Genomic DNA, 18,900 nt, shown 5'->3' with positions numbered 1-18,900 from the left:
GGCCAGCTTTTTCACAGTGCAGAGGAACAAGTGGTTTGCATGGTGTCCTGCCTGTCCTGAACCTGGTCCTGTGGGCCTTTCAGAAGTTACATCTGTGATTCCTGGGGTTTCTATGGGTTTTTTCAGTGCCTCCACTCTGAGGCCGGCAGAGTTGTCCATACTCGATAGGGCCTCCTTGACCTCCTGGAAGAGTTGCTTAGGAGATCTGTGAATAAATATTGTGTTGGAAATTCTTTGATATTCAAACATTTTCACCTCAGTTGGTAATTTCCCAGGTACCATGTAAGCTGTAAACTGAATCACTCTTGAAGGCAGAGGACAGCTGTAACTCTTGGAGTCATGGGGTACATAGCCGGCTGCAGGCTCCCTTTCTCCCCAATCAGATTTTGCCTCTTCCTGTCATCTCCTGCAAGGAAAGGACCACGGGGTGGAGCGGTAGGACAAGTTAGGAGTATAGCAGATGAACCCAGAGTTGGACAGTGCTGAGCTAACTGAATGAGAAGAGTGCCTGCTGCAGGACCTAGGGGTGGGGTGTGACTGTTGCATTGGCCCATGGAAGATCCTGGTGTCTGGAGCTTTTACCTCTGCATTGAGTCCTTTCTGTGTCACCGCCATGGCAGCGGCAGGAGCTGAGTTGCAGCTCTGCACCTTAAGTCACACCCTCGGCACCCTGGGCATTTTTTGGACTGCACAGCTACCACATAGTGCATTTGCATCCAGCTGTGGCCCCAACCACTGGAGCTGCAGGAGGTTCTGTGCCCAGACTGCAGCCTGCAGCCCTTGATCTGCAGAGAGCTTTCTTTCGTGCCTCAAGTGGCTGTCTCTTGTTAACATCAGGAAGATAGAAAAGGTCAGGCAGAATTTTTCTGCCCTGCAAAAGAAGGCACAGTGTTTTCATGAATTTACCATGTATCTTTGTTTTCTTCAAAGAAAAAGTTGAGGTGATGTCATCTGCTCAACCTTGAGTGGTTTATTCAAAATAAACTGCAAGTTTCTGATTATAAAAGTGTGTGCAGAGTCATTCTTCACAGGATCCAAGTAGCCTCCTGAGCCAATGCCCCCGGGGGTTCAGGCCCCTGAGCACCAAATAGGGGCCTTCCTGTTGGCCAGTCCACTCTTCCAGAGGGCTGTGAAGGCCCCACTGGCCTGACTGCTCTGCCTTTCTTCCCTTTCTGGGGAGAGGTCACCTGTGGAGGGAAGTGGAATATCCTGGTACTTTTGGCTTTCCTTTCCCTCCTTGGGTGCAGGCCAAACCATTCCCCACCAAACACAGATCCCAGGATGTGGTAATGTACTGATTCTAATGCCCTACAGCCCTGCTGAGTCCCTGAGCTGCTTATTCAGAAGATCCTTGGGTCCCGCCAAAGCAGATGTGGGAGCAAAGGGCCATGGAGTATGGAAGCGGGACTTGTGGCTTCATAGGGGCTCTGGGCTTAGGAAGAGAGGACTCTCGACGGGAACTGGAAATGTTTGGAGTTTAATCCCAAAGGCTGAGGACAGGAAACAGAGCTTGGATTCTGAACGAGGGGGTCTGCATTTGTGGTGTCAGGAGTGGTGGCAACTTCACTGATAGGGGTGAAGGCTCCAGCGCTGTGGGCAGCACAGCATGCACAGGGCAGCCAAAGCCAGGGAGGTCCCAGACACTGCTAGTCAAGTCCACAACTGCTCCTCTTTGGACTTCAGATGTGCCAAGCCCCATGCTCAGCACCTGGGCATACAATAGTGTGCAAAAGATACATGGTCTCTACCCTCTAGGAGCCTCCAGAACATGGAGGACACAGACAGAACTGGTCACTAGTGAATGTTTTCACTGAGGCAGCAAGGCCAGGGGCTGAAGAGCTGCTCCTGCAGATCAGTGGGCAGGATACCAATGGCCTTGGCACCATACCCTTGGTGATCTTAGAACAAGAGAAGACAGCACATTCTAGCAAAATCTGGAGGAGAGATTTTCCACATACTCTTCAGGGCTTCCTGCAACAATCTGAGCATTGCCTATATACTGAGCTCTATTTTGGGCATGGAGGACATAGCCATTGAATTTGTTAGACCAGTTCCTGCCCCCACAAGATAATCACACTAATGGTCACTGAGCACATATCCACTTAGTCGTCACAGCAGCCCTGTGAGGTAGGTGCTGTCACCGTCCAAAATGAGTAATTTGCCCAAGGTCATCATTCTAGTAAATGGCAAAACAAAAAACATTGACTGATAGAAATTGGAAAGTAAATCCAACTTTTGTAATAGAGATTAAAACAGCTCAGCACAAGACCCAGATTTGACTATGTATCATGACTGAGATGGGACTGCCACCCCTGTGAGGTGAGCCAGCCTGGGTGGTAAGAGGTTTAGATATCAAAAAGGCCATAGCTTTTAAAAGGTCAAGAAATTATAGTTTATGCTGTGGTTGTGAAATTCCCATAGCCAATAGCAGGCAGAGCAGAAAGGGGGTGAGGTGCCCCCCACTTCCCACCCAACCTGCTTGCCCTCTGGTGATGTTAGCTGTGCATAGCAGTAAGTATAACTCAATTGGATACAGGTAATAGGAACTTAGGAGAATGGAGTTCAGGAAAATAGTTTAAGGAACATGAGCATTTTGTGGTGATTTAATTATAGGTTTTAAAAAGCTAGAAAGGAAGTGGTCTCAACATTCATTCATGGATACCAGAAAACCATGACATCTGGAATTCATTTCAGGAAGAAGGGCCAGGTCCTCGCTGCCTCTGTCTTTGCCTCCATGTTGGGAGAGTCCAGACTTGCCAGTTGCCTATGGAGCTCAGTTCCTACTCCATCTGAAGCAGGATGCTGGACCACTGGAGGTATTTGGTCAGCATCCCAGCTTTGGCTGAGCCCCAAAGGTTCCCATTGCCACCTGCCCTGCCCCCCTCCTTGAAAACATCCAGAACTTCTCCTTTCATTGGACAGTGCTTCTCTAGTTTCCTAAGGAGATTGACAAGATAGTCCCTAAAGGTGACTGGATGAACCCACGTATTGGGTTGGCCAAAAAGTTCAGCAACATGTTATGGAAAAACCTGAACAAACTTTTTGGCCAACCCAATACTTGGGCACTGATGAAATCTGCCATTGTGTGTAGTATCTCCAAGAGAAGAAGATGGGGCTGCCCTACTGAGGAGACCAGAATATGCACACAGTACTTGTCTGGGAGGAAATTGGAGGGAGAGGGGGTCTTAGTGTAAAGACAAACCACCGGTGGGACCTGCCTCAATGATGTTCCTCTTGTCTGCATGTCCACCTTGGGGGTGGGGGTGGGGGTGGGGGTGAGCAGAGAACGAAAAAGACCAGGTTTGGGCACTTGGCCACTGGTATGTCCTCCCACATCCATATTTGGGGATAATCTGGGTTTAACTTTCCTCCGAGGCGTTGGTGTCTCAATTATGGAAAAGTCCCTTTCTCCCTCTTCATATGTGCCAGCGCTGAGGCAAGGAGTGTTCCTGTGAACCTGAGCACCTGCAGCATTCCTGCAGGTTACTGTTACGGTGCCAGGGCTCCTCCAGGAAGCCCTCTCTGACCACTCCAGACTGGGTCCCCAGTCTATGCGACCCCGCACATCAGGCAGTTGCTTCCTAAGACCTGACTCCTGCAGCCCTTCCCGGGAGGTTCAGACCGACCGCAGAGCAGACCTCCAAGGCGTTTCTTGGCCGCCTACACTGGCGAGTGTCAGTGCCGAATGCCTTGGGTCCGACGCCACCACAATGTGCGCAGTCATCGGATTCCGCGGCGCCCCAACCCGCCGCAATATTGAATCATCTTTTGGCACTGCCTCCTCCTTGTTGCCACCCCACTCCTGGGAGCGAGAAAATGCAGACCATACTGTTCCGGGAAGAGGGAAGTGCGTCTCAACCGGGGAACGGAGGAACTACCAGTGGGGTTTCCTGTAACTGTGCTGCTCTTGTCTGCATCTACATTTGGGGGACGGCTTCTGCCCTGGGGAGTGTGCATCTCCTCCTAACGATAACCCAGCTCGGGAAGAGGAACTTCAGTGTGGGCCGGGGTTCAAGGAGCGGAGATCTTGAGTGCAGCGCGGGCGCGGGATCCCCAGGAACCCCCTGCTGGTGACCGCCGCGCGCGCTGGCTCGGCGGCGGTGGTGCTGACAACCCCGCGGCCCCTCCCCTGGGTGCGCGCGCAACCTGGGCACCATGGCGGCGGCGGCAGGCCGGCGGCCTGAGGCTGTGAGTCCGCAGTGGGCGCCGCCCCAGCACGACCCGGTCGGGGCAGCGGCGGGACTGGGTGACTGTGAGGACACACCGGTCCGGCCGCTGTGCAAGCCTCGCGGCATCTGCTCGCGCGCTTACTTCCTGGTGCTGATGGTGTTCGTGCACCTGTACCTGGGCAACGTGCTGGCGCTGCTGCTCTTCGTACACTACAGCAACGGCGACGACAGCAGCGACCCCGGGCCCCAGCGCCGGGCCCAGGGCCCAGGGCCCGCGCCAACCTTGGCTCCCCTCACGCGGCTGGAGGGCATCAAGGTGAGGCCTCCGCCGCGGCGCGCTCCAGTCCCTGCACCGCCGAGCCCGAGACGGCCGGCAGTCAGCCCGGGGCTCCACGCTGCTCCCTGCGCCGTCCCGGCCTGCCGCGCGCACCCCCTCACTCGGCCGCCGCCGCCCACCGGGCCGGGGCGTTTTTTCCTTTCTCGCACGTAGGGGCCTGGCGCCCGAGCTGCCCGCTGTGCCGCTTTCCCTTAGGTGGGGTATGAGCGCAAGGTCCAGCTGGTTGCCGACAGGGATCACTTCATCCGAACCCTCAGCCTCAAGCCGCTGCTCTTCGGTAAGTTCGCTGGGCACCCCCAGGAAGGGTCAGGGGCTGCGATTTGGTGGCTGCCTTGAGGCTCATTTGACCACGTGACTACTGTTTTGAAAATGGCTGCTTCAAAGTAGCCCTTTCTTTTCCACCCAGAGGTTGCCCCAAGTGAGGTACCCGCCCCCATCTCCAATATAGGGTGACAGGCTGACCTTTCCACACTCCCCTCTGTGACCCTTACTCTCTGCAGCTGATCCTTCCATCACAGGGCTGAGCAATGTGATCTAGAAGCTAGTGTCTAAACATTTCATTGAAACTGTCTTTGGAGGCTCCCTGCCATGGTTAATTCTGTCACATTCTAGAATGGGGGGAGGGTCAGACAGACTGATAACCAGGTCCTAGCTGATCTCAGGACCTGTGAGGGGAAATTCCACTCCCAAAGTGGGTCTGATAAGCAGGCTGTCCAAATGTGGGTAAGCTGGTGCCCCCAAACCTGCCCCACAAGGGCACCAGCCTTTGCTACCAGCACTCTGGGATTCTTCTTAGGATGGAGTTTTGTGTTCAGCCATTACAGTAGGCAGAGCCTTCCAGGGTGACCTCATTTGGAACCAGCATCATAGCTCACATTTTCTGAGCTCTTGTTATGTGCTAGACTTACGTGATCATTCCATTTAATTCTCACAACCCCTCTATGAGATGTGTGTAGGTCCCACTGTCAGGCTAGTGGGTGAGAAAGTGAGGCACAGAGAGCCCCTGTTGCTTGGCCAGGCTCACACAGCTAGTTCAGGGTGAAGCTAGGATTAGAACAAGGCAGACTTTCTCTACAGCCTGCACTCTAAAGCCAACGTGCTAGTTGTGAAGACCTGAAGTCCTTCAAAGACTACCAGTACCAACAAGATGGGGGTCCCCAGACCCATGACCTTGCCCAAGATAGGTTTTCCCACCCCAGTCCTGGGTACCCAGCCTCAGTGACACACTTACCTGCAGACCTGAGGTGTTCCTGGCTGCTGGGGGATGGAAGGGGTAAGGGGCTTTCAGGAGGGGACTGGGAACCAAAGCAGAGCATCTGAGCGCATGCTGTTAACCCTAAGGCGGAGGGCCCTGGTTGGGGATTATGCCTAGACCTGTGAGAATGATTTCACATAGATTAGGATGTCAGTCCTGTTGTAGGGAAGGCACTAAAAGATTATTATTATTATTGCATAATGTTGAAGTCTGAGCAAAGCACTAGTTCAGGTGCCGGGAATACAGAATTGGACAAAATAGGAAAACAAAAAACACCTGAAGCTGACAGTCGAATGAGGTTACAGACAAATAAACACGCATGGTGTGTCAGATGGTGATAAGTGATCACAGACAAGTAAGGCAGAATTTCAACTGGGGTTGAAACTGAGTAAGGTGGTCAGGGTGGGCCGCCCTGAGAAGGATATTTGAGCACAGACCCGCAGGAGCTGTGGGATGAAGCCAGGTGGCTGTCAAGGAACAGGTGATCCAGGCAAGGGAACAACTCTCCCCATTACTATTCCACTGTTGTGAGACGGACACATTGAGGTGGGTGTACTTTCTCTTATCAGCCTTTTTGGACCCGTATATACTTAATTCAGATATAGGTTAGGTTAAGTGAGCCATGAGGCATAACCCCTAACCCTAACCCCCTAACATGCAGCTTGTTGCGTCAAAGTCCTACAAAGCAGAGAATGAGAAACACAGACCCGAAGTCACCAAGAGTACATTATGGGAAGCAGAAGAGATTTGACAAAAGGTAAACTGATTCTGGTTAAGCCATCAGATGGGTTTCTGTTTGTGCAGATAAATTACAAAGGGCATGATTAGGAGAACTGGGCAGTTGCAGCAAGACCTTCCTAATTGTTGTTCTCACTTCCTCCAAAACTCTTACACTACCTTTGAGTCTGTTGGTGAAAGATGTCCCAGGTTTTACTCAGAAAGTCCTGGGGCTTGCTGCTTGGTGAAATGAGGTGAGACAAATGAGGAAGAGGTCAGTGATTATAAGAAGTCCAGTTGTGAGACAGGCTAACCACAGGGGAGAGGGTGTCCAAGGAGGGGCAGTTCCTGAATGTGGTGTTGGATGAATCCAAAGAAGGAAGCCTCACCCCAAGAAGGAGCAGTGTCTCTGTTTTCTGTGCCTGCCTGTCCATCCACCTACTGTCGCCCTAAAGAGGCAGGCAGGGCCCAAGGAGAATGGGCCTGCTATTACACCTTGCCCTACTGTGACCCACCATCAGGGACCAAAAATGCCAGGGCTCAAGGGGTAGGTGTTCAGGGTGTCAGCTGGGGCAAGGGGACTGGGTTTTACCCTAGGGTGCCTCCATCTCTGTGGAAGGGAACCCCACCACTTCACAGGGAAATCCGCACGTAACCTTCAGCCTCTCCCTTTGGGGTAAATTTCCTGTTTCCCACCTTTGTTCCTAGAGACATTTGGTAAGTGGGACCTGGGCCACAAACGCGCCCCCCCCCCGAGTTCCTGGAGGATACCTGCTTGACTGTGGTAGGCATTTCCCAAGGATTTGGACCGTTGTCCTGTTCAGTTCAGAAGGGAGGTGTTCCAGTTCTGACTCACTGTCACCTCTCTAGGGACATTGCTTTCTCTCATGTGGCTCACTTCCCCCTCCACCTCACACTCATTCTGTATTTAAACTGCAGATCAGATCTCATCACTCCCTTCCTTAAAAGCCTCCATGATTTCCCATTCCACTTCTACGTCTCATTTGGTGCCCCAAGACCCTCTCATCTCTCAGACCTCATCTCCCACCACCCTTCCCTCACTCACCCCCTGTTGATTCTCAGACACCAAGCTCATTGCTGCCTTGGCGCCTTTTTTTTTTAATTAATTTATTTTTGGCTGTGTTGGGTCTTCGTTGCTGCGTGTGGGCTTTCTCTAGTTGCGGTGAGCGGGGGCTACCCCTCAGGGTGCACGGGCTTCTCATTGCGGTGGCCTCTCGCTGTGGAACACGGGCTCTAGATGCATGGGTTTCAGTAGTTGCAGCACGCGGGCTCAGTCATTGTAGCTTGCAGGCTCTAGAGCGCAGGCTCAGTAGTTGTGGCACACGGGCTCAGTTGCTCCACGGCATGTGGAGTCCTCCCGGACCAGGGCTCGAACCCGTGTCCCCTGCATTGGCAGGCAGACTCTTAACCACTACGTCACCAGGGAAGTCCTGCCTTGGCGCCTTTATATGCACAGTTCCCTCCACCAGAAGGCTCAGACTTGGCTCTCACCGAGGATGCCTTCCCCCGCATCAGGCCTCTGCTCAAACCTCGCCTCCTCAGAGACCTCTCTCCACCTCAGACTGGTCTCAAGAGGTTTCCAGGCTCTCTGTTGCGTCAGCCTGCTCCGTTTTCTTCTCAGCGCTTAGCATCATTGGAAACTATCTTATTTATTTGTTAATTGTGTCTTTGCCCCTAAAGGTTAGCTGCATGTGTGGGAGGCCTGATTTGATATGGCTGTGTGTCCAGCGGCCAGAGTCTACTGCTGACAATTATTGGCCAGCTGGAGGGGTTTACTAGATACTCTCAGCCAGTCCAGCACCTGTCTTTGTGTGCAGAGTGGCCTCCACCATCACCCTGGGCAGGTGCCTCCTTATTTGGCACCCTCTTCAAGAGCAGCAGGGGGCACTTCCAGTGGGCCAGCAAGAGTTTTAGTCCACTTTCTTAACTATTTAAGGTAAATGAGTAATTGATACCAGTACACAAAACAATGTATGTTAAAACCATAACTGCTTTATTATAGGATTTCCAGACCTATTCTTTTTCAGCTTAAAAAAAACAATAAAGCAGTTACATAAGACCACTGTGCTCTCTTGACAGAAGCGCAGAAGTAGGGAAAGAATTGTAGTATGCATATTAGTTCAGGTTTGTAAGCAGCTTAATGCAGTTTTCTGTATGAACCGCCCTGCTGTTCCACAGGCCTGCTGCTTGGCAGGATTGTGGACTCAGTAAAGGTCAGGAAGATATAATTGAGTCTGTCTGGGGCTTGACAAGCAGCATAGTGCCTGGGTGAGCATAGCCTGAGGCTTTGTGCCTGCCCTGAGGCTCAACTTGGGATGCTGGGGCTTGTGGGCAGGAGCAGGGCATCAGCCAGGCTGGCATCCCAGGTCTGGGAAGTTCAGAAAGGTAGTCTTGCCTGCCCAGCACACAAGGCTAGCTGACTTTTTCCAGGAGGAAGGACCACAGAAGTGGACTTCTGCCCTGCCTTATGCTGGTTCTGGGTGAGCCTTGGAGTTACTCTGGACTCTGGTCTGCAAATATCCATGGAGGGCAGCAGAAAGAGCGTTTTATGTGTGTCCAGGGGAGCACATGGTCTGCGTGGCCACTGCAGAGGCTGTGGCTATAAAGTCCCAGGCTCTCCCCACCTGGGTTGACTCTATTCTGGGCACTGGTGACGATGCCACCTGCACATGGCCAGCTGCAGATTTCTGTGGCCCTGGCTCCAACCATAGGCCGTGGTTACCAGCAGACCGTGACCCTGCACCTCCCCACTCAGCACGTAGGTCCCAGCATACCTTCCGCGCAGGAGGTTGTACACACACGTGGCATCCAGCTGTAGCCAGCGTCGCAGAGTAGGCGCCAGCTCCCCAGGGGGCAGTGGGCCCACCTTCAGCACCTCTAGCTGTGAGTCCAGGTCGCAGTCTGAGGGTCCGGAGGATGACCCACTGCGCCAGGAGAGCCTAACCTTCACTGCTGAATGGGATCAGAGGGCCGAGGTGATGAGCCTGGCCCCTCTGAGTATCCCCATCTTCCCCTCCACCTGGTAAGCCAAACCCTCTTGTCTGATGTTCTGCTCTTGGAATCAGGGTCCTAGAGAAGGCCTGTCCTCCTGGGATGTTGTTTTTTTAGCAATTATTAAAGGAACTTATTTTTTAGTTCTAGTCAGGCATAACGTTTGGGTATCCCCTCTTTCTTTTGTCTTAGCACCAAGCCAGGAGTTGTAATGAACCCACTTGTAAGGGGGTGTAAGGGGTGCTGGGCACCAGAGGCTCACCAAAATCGCTAGCGCAGAGCATGTCCAGGACCTCCTTGGACGAGCTGGTGTCCTGTAACTCACAGTCCCTGCAGCTGGCACGCGGCACTGGGGGGAGGAGCTGAGTGAGGCTCCCCCTGGACCCCGGGTGGAGGAGGGGAGCCATCAGCAGGGGTTTCTCCCACTTTCCCCTTGTTCTTTACCCTTTCTGAGATGGATGGCCGCTGTGGGTTATCCCTCTTCTTTCCCACCAGAGAGACCCAGTTACCTGATCCCTGAGAGTTGTGATTTGAAAGGGTGGGGTGCAGCCTGTGGGGCTGAGAAAGGGTTAGACCAGCCTAGAAGCTGTGTAGAGACTCACGTGGGCGGCTCGGGCGGGAGCCGTTGGAGATGGCAGCCACACAGAGGCCGTGGCCGGCGGGGAAGCATCCGCAGTGCAGGATGGCTGGCCAGGGGTAGCCATAGCAGGCCATGATGGGGGCGCAGCTGGTCTGCACGGCCTCGCACAGGCTTCGGTACGGGTAGATGACCCTGCAGGGTAGGGAAAGTGTCAGGGGCAGCGGGTGCTCAGGACCAGGGTTCCTGGATTCCAAGCTGGGTCCTCTGTGTGCTCCTAGCTCTAGCTGGCCAGAAACTCCACAGTTGTTGGGCAACGACACCCTGGTCACCTAGCAACAGCCCTGCAGCTGGGCTTCTTGCTCCTTTGCTTGCTGAAATCTTAGCCCTCAGCCCTGGGTCTCCCAGCCCTTCTGTCTTGTATCCCCAGCCCCACCCCTGCCCTGGCCCAGGCTGCTTTCCACCTTTGCAGCGCATCTCCCCCTACAGCTCCGGTGGATGCCTAGTGCCTGGGAGAGGGCTGTGGGAGGGGCCCTGCACTCTGGGCCTTCACTCCCCATCTTGGAGGGAGAAAGCAGGGCCCTCCCTCTTGTCCTGAAAGGCCTGCAGGACACTGCAGTTTCTAGCCAGGACTGGGGTTGGCCAAGAGCAAAGGGGCCCAATTCTCAGTTTCTGAAGGAGCCCATTCTTGCTGCTACAGGCATGGTCACCCTGAGGCTCTAGGAAGGGCCCTGGCTCTGCAAAGAAGAAACTGAGGGAGCTGTTGTTCACGGGGTAGGTTAGGCTGGGGAAGAGGAATCAGCCTTGCAATCTCTGGACTCTGAGAGAAAAAGCCACCAGATGAGCCGTGGCTCCATCTCTGGCCAGGATCCTTTGGGCAGACAGAGTTGCCACACCTCACTGGAGAGGGGTTCTCAGCCCCTAGCCTAGAGCGGGCTGCTCACTTGCCCTACCTTGACATTTAAGAGCCCTTGTTGATTTGTGGATCCAGACCAAGGGTGCACACCATTGATAGTCCCCTGCCTATGTCTCCTGTGTCCCATGGGCATCTGCGCTCTCTGCCAGCAACACCCTGACAAAACAATCCTTCATCCTCCTGTCACTGATAGGTACACAGCAATGATTAGTGAAGAGCTTCCAGAGCAGGCCCTGGCTGAGGAGAGGCCCCCACCCTTACCTGGGAGCCCCTGCCCTACCTGTCGAGGCACACCGGGGCAAAGAGGGAGCAGAGGAAGAGGTGCACATCAGGGTCGCACTCCCTGGCCAGCAGGGGCAACCAGCTGACTGACTGCTGGTTGGCCTCGGCTGCTGTGTCATGGTCCAGCAAGTGGGGTAGCCGCATCTCTGTGTAGCCAATGTCATGGCACAGCACCATGGCTTGGGGAATGACCATGCACCGCGTGGGGCCCCAGGGAGCCCCTGCCCCACCGTCACCCAACAGCACCACCAGTGCCACCAGCCGCCACAGCCCTTGATCCATCACCTGCTTTCTCTGCCTTGGTCTCAGTGCACTGAGGTTGGGGGCTTTATAAGGGCTATACCCACACCCCAGGAGCCAGTGTTTGCCCAGCTTCCATGTGCTCAGACCCACCTGGTTAGGCCCCAGTGTGCTGACCTGGGCTGTTTGCATTTGAATAGCACGTGGCAAGGGGCTGTATAGAGGGTGGCATCTCCTTTGGGCCTGTGAATGACTGGCACCTAATAAACTGAAGAAACCTGGGCCTGTGTTTTCTTTTTCTGGTTTACTTTTCTTGTTTGTTTATCTTTTTAAATGATCAGGAGGTGACTGGTGATTAGCAATTTGATCCCCCAGTGGATGGCTCATACCCTTTCTGGGTTTGACAGGTTGAGGGGATCAGGCAGGCCAGAGGTGGGGGTGGGGTGGGGTGGCTTTTGTCCTGTCCTCAGTGTCATCACATCTGGGTCACCTACCTATGGAAGCTGAATCTGGCTGTGAGCCTGGGTTCTGGAGTACGACAGCCTGTGGGGCCCTGGCCAAGTTGCTGATGTCTCTGTGCTTGGGGGATCCTCAGGGAGGAAGGGTGAATTAATGGGGCCTGTTTTCTAGGACGAGTATACGCATTACGGGGTTGATGACATGCTTAGGACAGGACACAGAGTCTGTGCTCCCTAAGTGTGATCTGCTGTGATTACTATTAAAAACTGCTCCAATCCTGGCTCCGAGTGGCCATTTCCCTTCCTCTTGGCAATGACTGGAACTTCATGCTGAGAGAATAACCCAGAAAAGTGGCAGACCACTCTGCAGGAGTTCTGAAGGGTCACAGTGGCGGCATGGCCCTTCCTCCAGTCAGTTCCTGTGTGGGCCTCTTGTGCCCCGTCAAAGGAAGTCCTCTCTCCCAGGAACAAGAGAATGAAGCAAGGCCCAGGCTCCAGCCCTGGAAGTGCCTGGAGTCACTGGGATGTGGGCTCGCCAGGTGTGAGCTTCGCGTTCCAGCTCCACTGACCTGCTTGTGGAGCTGGTGTGGGGTCATCCAGCCACTGGAGCTAAGCCCCAGGCCCGACTGGCCTTTACTTGGGCTTAGAGGCGTGGAGTAGGCGTTCAGTGTACATTTGTTCCCAAAGCAAAGGACACTGGGGCATCTTCTCAGAGCATCTGCTAAAATACTGAGTGACCCCCACTGACCTCCCAGCGCTGGGCAACTCAGTAGTGGACGGATGACCAGCACCCACTTGTGCAAGAGAATGGAGGGCAAGACCTAGAATGCTGGATGTATTCACTTTGTTTTTATTTGAACAATGCTGAAAAGCAATAATGAAAGCAAAAACCTGCCAACATTCCCCCCACCCTTTTAAAATATATACCCAGTAAGGAGTGGAGGTCACCCCTCCACCCCTTAGGTCCACCCTCTGGCCTTTGGTCCCACTCCAAGGTGGGTTAGCCCATCCCCAGCTTTGCTCTGGCTCACCTCCCAGGACTCCCCTGGAAATTGTGTGCTCTCAGCATCAAAAAGAGAGGCCCCGTGTTCCAAACGCTGGCTAACCTTTGCAGGACAACTTGACCTTGGGGTCACGGTCTAGAGCAGATGTGAAGTCCTCCTGACTTGGTGACCAGCAGGGGACAGGGACTACCCCAAGAACCCTGCAGAGAGGAAGGTATTTATTTGGTGCATCAGCTTCCTGGCCCGGTTCTTGGCCTCACCCCCCACCCCACCTCTTCTGGCAGAAATCCCTGGCTTCTTGAGTGATGAGGAGTGTCGGCTCATCATCCACCTGGCACAGATGAAGGGGTTACAACGCAGCCAGATCCTGCCCACCGAAGAGTATGAGGAAGCAATGGGCACAATGCAAATCAGCCAGCTGGACCTCTTCCAGCTGCTGGACCAAAACCATGATGGTCGCCTGCAGCTCCATGAGGTTGGGATCCTGGGGCCTGGAGTAGGCACCAGGGTGGGAATGCCCAAAATTGTTTCTGGTGGCCAGGTCACTTGTACTGCTCGGCCCCGGCCCCAAGAGTCAGATGCCACCTCAGATCAACTTGGGCATGCCCAGGGTCCACTTTCCCTCCTAGAGAGCCCCTTGCTGCCCTGGGAACCCCAGAGGATGGCAGGAGAATCTACCTGGAGGTGATGGCATTTATTGCGACAGTTCCCAGGTGGTGTGCTGTCTGTGGTCTGGATTCCTTGCTGCTGTTGCTGGGAGCCCCGCAGAATTCATGGTGGATGGGGTGGCAGCTCAGAGGAAGCCAGAAGTCTGCATCTCTCTCTGCATGCCCCTCACACCCAGGCTTCTGAGAGAGGTCTTGGTGGGGTGCAGGGTCCCTTGCCTATATAGAGTGCCTCACGGAGCCCAATCTTCCTAAGGGGCCTGGTGGTCATTCACTGGCCAGGCCTCCCCATGGTGCCTCTTCCCTTTTCGCACCCAGGCCCTGGCCTCCCCCACCTCACCTGGGGTATCTGGGTGGGACACAGGCCTGTCCTTTGCTCTGCCTCCAATAGGCTGACAGTGTTCCCCATGGAAGCCACAGTCCCACCAGGGCTGAGAATGGTCATGGCCCACAGGTCTTTTGACTGTCTTCTGGCTTCCTCCCCAGATGCCTCTAGACCTCTCTGCCTACCCTCACTTCAGCTCAGGGACCTTGGGCTCTGTCCTTCGTCCTCACCCATGCCCTATCACCTGAACCCTCAGCCCTACAGAAGGAACTAGGCAGCTGTCTGTGCTCTGGTGACTCTCCATCACTGGGGCCACCCCACTGAGGCACCATTTTGTGCTTTAGGTCCTGGCCCAGACTCGCCTGGGAAATGGACGGTGGATGACTCCAGAGAACATTCAGGAGATGTACTCTGCGATCAAGGCTGACCCTGATGGTGATGGTGAGCTCATACCTTGCCACAGTTCTGTCGCTGTGAGCCTCCTGCCCCCCAAGCCAGGTAGCCTCTATGCCCAGCTTCTAGAGTAGCCAGAGATGAGGAGGTGAGGATCCAGCCTTGCCCTTACCCCTGAGAATTAGGCAGTAGCTAGACTCTGCCATTCCCTTTGGTGACAGTCTAGAGGGCAGTTCTTGGAGGCTCTTTTGACCTCACCAGGCAGCATCTGGGGTACAGGAGGTATGGTTGCTGGCTGGCAGAGGGCAGAGTGGTATAGCGGGAGCAAAGGAACAGTGAGGTCAGCTTGGCATCTGCCTCTCTCCAGCCAGGCACACGGTCTTGCCCTAGCAGTCGGCCTCTCTGGTCTAACCAAGGTCCCCCTTGCCTTCCTCTTGCCCCCCTGGAGTCATGCTAACTGCTTGGGGTCATGTGGGCAGGAGTGCTGTCCTGTAAGCACCCTCGCCTTTGGTAATAACCCCCAGGAAGTTTCTGAGGTGTAGTTATTACCCTCATGTCCAAGTTCTGGACCAGTTGAGGAAATAGGACTTGGAAGAATGGCTTTGTGGCTGGTGAACCCACAGTGAAGAATCTGCCTGGGACCTGTGGCTGGAGGGGCATCGTGCTGCTACTGCCCCTATGTGCAGAGCTTGTGACAGACTCACAGCCCTCGAGTGCACCCACCCTCAGAGAAATCTGGGCCGAAGCATGGAAGTGTGTCAGTTGGTCAGCCAGGATAACATGTAGCAAAGACACCAGCTATTCTTCCAGAACCCTAAGAGGATACAGCCCAGCTTTGTGGGTTGAGCAGGAACAGGGGAGAGTGTTCTCATTTGGGAGAGTGGCCTGGCTTTCTCTGCTGAGGTAGACTGGTTTACCCAGCGGGCAGGACTGGCCAGGTGTATTCCACTCAGGATGAGACCCAAGGTCACGAAGGAACTCCTGGGGACCGATCCCAGCTTACACCCTACAGTGTGGAAGGCCCTGGACAAAACCCAACACTGAATGCTCTCTTTCTTCCCCCTCTACAGGACCAGAGAGTGGCCATCACGCTCTACAGAGCCAGGCTGGAGGGCCAAGGGCAGTCCTTGGCCTAGTGTCCTGGCCATATGGCTTAAGCTTCCTTTGGAGACCCTGCTCTCTGGCCAGTCTAATGGGGGTTGGGCTTCATCCTTTTGGGGGCAAAATCAGGGCTTAAACTGAGGAAATGAGCTTCTCTGGGTCTTCCCGTAGGGCCTAATGTGACAGAGGCCAATTTCATCTGACCTGAGTCCAGGTTGAGGGACAGGTGCACATGGCCCCCCCGTGCCTGAGGCCAGGGGTAGGTAGGAAGGTGCAGCCTCCCCACTATGCCCTCCCCACATGGGCTTGGTGGGCATTAATGATGGGTGCCCTCTGCAGGAGTGCTGAGCCGACAGGAGTTCTCCAACATGGACCTTCGCGACTTTCACAAGTATATGAGGAGCCACAAGGCAGAGTCCAGCCAGCTGGTGCGGAACAGCCACCACACGTGGCTCTACCAGGGCGAAGGTGCCCACCACGTTATGCGCGCCATCCGCCAGAGGTGAGCACCTGAGGCTGTCCTCCCTGGTGCAGGGCCCCCATAGAAGTCCTTAGCTGAGACTGAGAAAACGGAATTGATTAACCAACTCAGGATTAAGTTCCACTTGTTAGACCAGGATTGGGACTCATTAGGGGACAATTAACAAAAGCAAATTAGCCCTGATTGTGGGAAACAGTAGACATTTGGGATTAGAAACAGAGTGAATGTTTGTTTTCTGCTAATTAGAGAAGTGATCTCTTATCTCTGTCCACAGGACCCCCTGCCCCTGAGCAGCCAGGGGTTTTAGATAAACAGCCTCCTTCCTGGAGGGAGTGTCTCCCCCTCCCCCAACTTAATGAAGATTTCATCTTTCCCACCCAGTGATGTCTCTGGCATCCAGGGAGAAGGGCTCATCATGAGTAACCCCTTCCTGCTCTTACAGGGCCAGTCTGGGGTGGCTTAAGGAGCTTCCAGGGGAAATAGGGGCAGAGCTTGTGGCAGGCCCAGGGTCCACCTTGCCAGCTCCCTCAGGGTGCCACCTGGCATGGGGCTGCCTAGCTGAATGCCTGCTGCCCACCAGGGTACTGCGCCTCACCCGCCTGTCACCTGAGATCGTGGAGCTCAGCGAGCCGCTGCAGGTCGTGCGGTATGGCGAGGGAGGCCACTACCATGCCCATGTGGACAGCGGGCCTGTGTACCCAGAGACCATCTGCTCCCATACCAAGCTGGTAGCCAATGAGTCTGTACCCTTCGAGACCTCCTGCCGGCAAGTACCTCCCACCTGAGGGCTGTCTTCAACTCCCAGACCAGGCACCCCGATGACACAAGCACAGCCCTGCCCTGTGGGCTTGCCCCTTGGTATGGGGCCAGGAGAGTGCTGGGCCATCCTGGTCGAGGATACCCCCATCTCTCCCCTCAGGTTGTTTACCAAGTGGCCCAAAAGGGGTGGTCATGTTGTCTCAGTGGCCAGACTGAGGTACCCACAGACACTGAAAGCCGCCCCCAGAGCTCTCAGGCAAGGGGCAAGTTTGGACCCCTGATTCTTTCCGCTCCCTCCCTGGTTATTGATCCTGCTGGCACTGCTGGAGACCTCAGCTTCTCCCTTTGAAGCTATGCCCCCCTCCCCTGCCAAGGTATGGTGGCAGGTCTCTCCTCTTCAAGTGGCTGCTCTGGCTCAGCCCCTTCTAGTCACAACCAGCCCTCTGCATGATCTTGCTGCTTCTGCTAGCCTACCTTTCCCAGCTGGCCCTTGGTCAGGGCCATGTAATTTAGCTAATTGCACCTGTGATCTTGGCCATAAAAAACATTGTGACTGACAGAAAGAGACTGGGTTTGTGGGAAGAAGAATGGGCTAGGGACATCTCGGTACTGACCTGCCCTGTTGTCACTGATCCCAGCCTGCCCCTCTGGCCCTTGGGGACCTGGGCAGCTTATCCTGCCCACAGGTAAGCCCCTGGGAAGCATCCACAGCTGGGAACCTGCTCAACAGTCCCCCTGCCTTACAGCTACATGACAGTGCTGTTTTATTTGAACAACGTCACCGGTGGGGGCGAGACTGTCTTTCCTGTAGCAGACAACAGAACCTATGACGAAATGGTAAGGGCCAACCGGGCTGTTACTCTGGTGGGATGGCAGGGCCTTGGGCAAACAGTACATACCCCCCCAGACCTGGGATGAGGCCCCTGGGGACATCTGACTGGTTTCCCTCTGGCCACCTTTGACTGGCTGTCCTTAGGCTCCTGGCCATACAGTCAGGGCAGCTTGAAAACCCCACCACTCTGCTGCCCACAGAGTCTGATTCAGGATGATGTTGACCTCCGTGACACTCGGAGGCACTGTGACAAGGGGAACCTGCGTGTCAAGCCCCGCCAGGGCACAGCAGTCTTCTGGTACAACTACCTGCCTGATGGGCAAGGTGAGGACCTGTGGCCAGGCCAGGGCTGCCTTGAGGGAAGCTTCCCTTTACCCAGCCCTGGTTGCCACCCTGGTGAGCTGTTTCTGGCTGCCCTTCAAATGTTTTTTTGCCCCTAGTGCCTCCCAAAGACCATCCTCAGTGACTTCAGCAGCCTGTACCTGTGCAGCCTCCTGGGCTTTCTGGAACCCTGTCATTCCTTGATGCCCTAGCCTTCCAGCTGACTGGGGCGGGGGACACGTGCACCTTAGTAGCCTAGACTGGGAAGGGCTGTGGACAGGCCGGGCAGCAAGAAAGCTGATTTCAGAGAGCCAGTGGTGTTGATAAGGCATTCGCTAGAGAAAGATGCTGAGCCCCCAAGGAGGCCTTGTGGCCAGATGATTGCCACTGAAGGTGTGCACAGCTGGGCCTACCCTTGCCATGCACTTGGGCAATATGAGGCCAAGCTCAGGTCAGCCCACAAGCTCAGCTCAGTCCAGCCTAGATTCTCTCTGGTCCCCTCCCTTGCTCACACCATCCTCCTCTCCTAGGTTGGGTGGGCGACGTGGACGACTACTCGCTGCACGGGGGCTGCCTGGTCACGCGTGGCACTAAGTGGATCGCCAACAACTGGATCAACGTTGACCCCAGCCGGGCGCGGCAGGCACTGTTCCAGCAGGAGATGGCGCGCCTGGCCCGCGAAAGTGGCGCCGACTCGCAGCCGGAGTGGGCCCTGGACCGGGCCTACCGCGACACTCGCGTGGAACTCTGAGGGGAGTGTCCGTCGCGGTCCCCAGCCGCAGGTCGCCTGCTGCCCGAGGTTGGGGGCCCTACCCCTGTCCAGCTGCAGCCCAAAGGCCTGGCCGATGTCTTGCCCCATCCCCACCTCCAGCCGCGATTAGGGCACAGTTCCTATATCCATGTTATTTATTGTGTACAGCCCCGTGCTTCCCCAACAAATAAAACTACGCGGCTTGGAGCTGCAGGGCCGAGAACCTCGGAACAGGGTGCAGGCATAATGGGCGGGGCGGGGCGCCGCGACCGGGTGCATGCTGCGACGTCACGTGAGGGGGAGGG

At 55.0% G+C, this 18,900-nt stretch overlaps 1 protein-coding gene across 1 annotated transcript; it reads left to right on the top strand.

The window, feature by feature from the left end:
• Positions 1–3,815: 3,815 nt before the first annotated feature.
• On the top strand, positions 3,816–18,822 carry P4HTM (prolyl 4-hydroxylase, transmembrane). The gene is made up of 9 exons (XM_032647687.1): positions 3,816–4,485; positions 4,702–4,783; positions 13,252–13,442; positions 14,302–14,398; positions 15,791–15,953; positions 16,513–16,698; positions 17,438–17,528; positions 17,724–17,847; positions 18,375–18,822. The coding sequence occupies exons 1-9, from the start codon at positions 4,156–4,158 to the stop codon at positions 18,593–18,595; spliced, it is 1,485 nt and encodes a 494-aa protein (XP_032503578.1). The 5' UTR covers positions 3,816–4,155; the 3' UTR covers positions 18,596–18,822.
• Positions 18,823–18,900: the final 78 nt, after the last annotated feature.

Source organism: Phocoena sinus, chromosome 11 (assembly GCF_008692025.1).
Source record: "Phocoena sinus isolate mPhoSin1 chromosome 11, mPhoSin1.pri, whole genome shotgun sequence".
In the NCBI taxonomy this organism is placed as follows: Eukaryota; Metazoa; Chordata; class Mammalia; order Artiodactyla; family Phocoenidae; genus Phocoena; species Phocoena sinus.
Note: the sequence above shows the minus strand (reverse complement) of the source record. Positions and strands in the feature narration are given on the sequence as shown.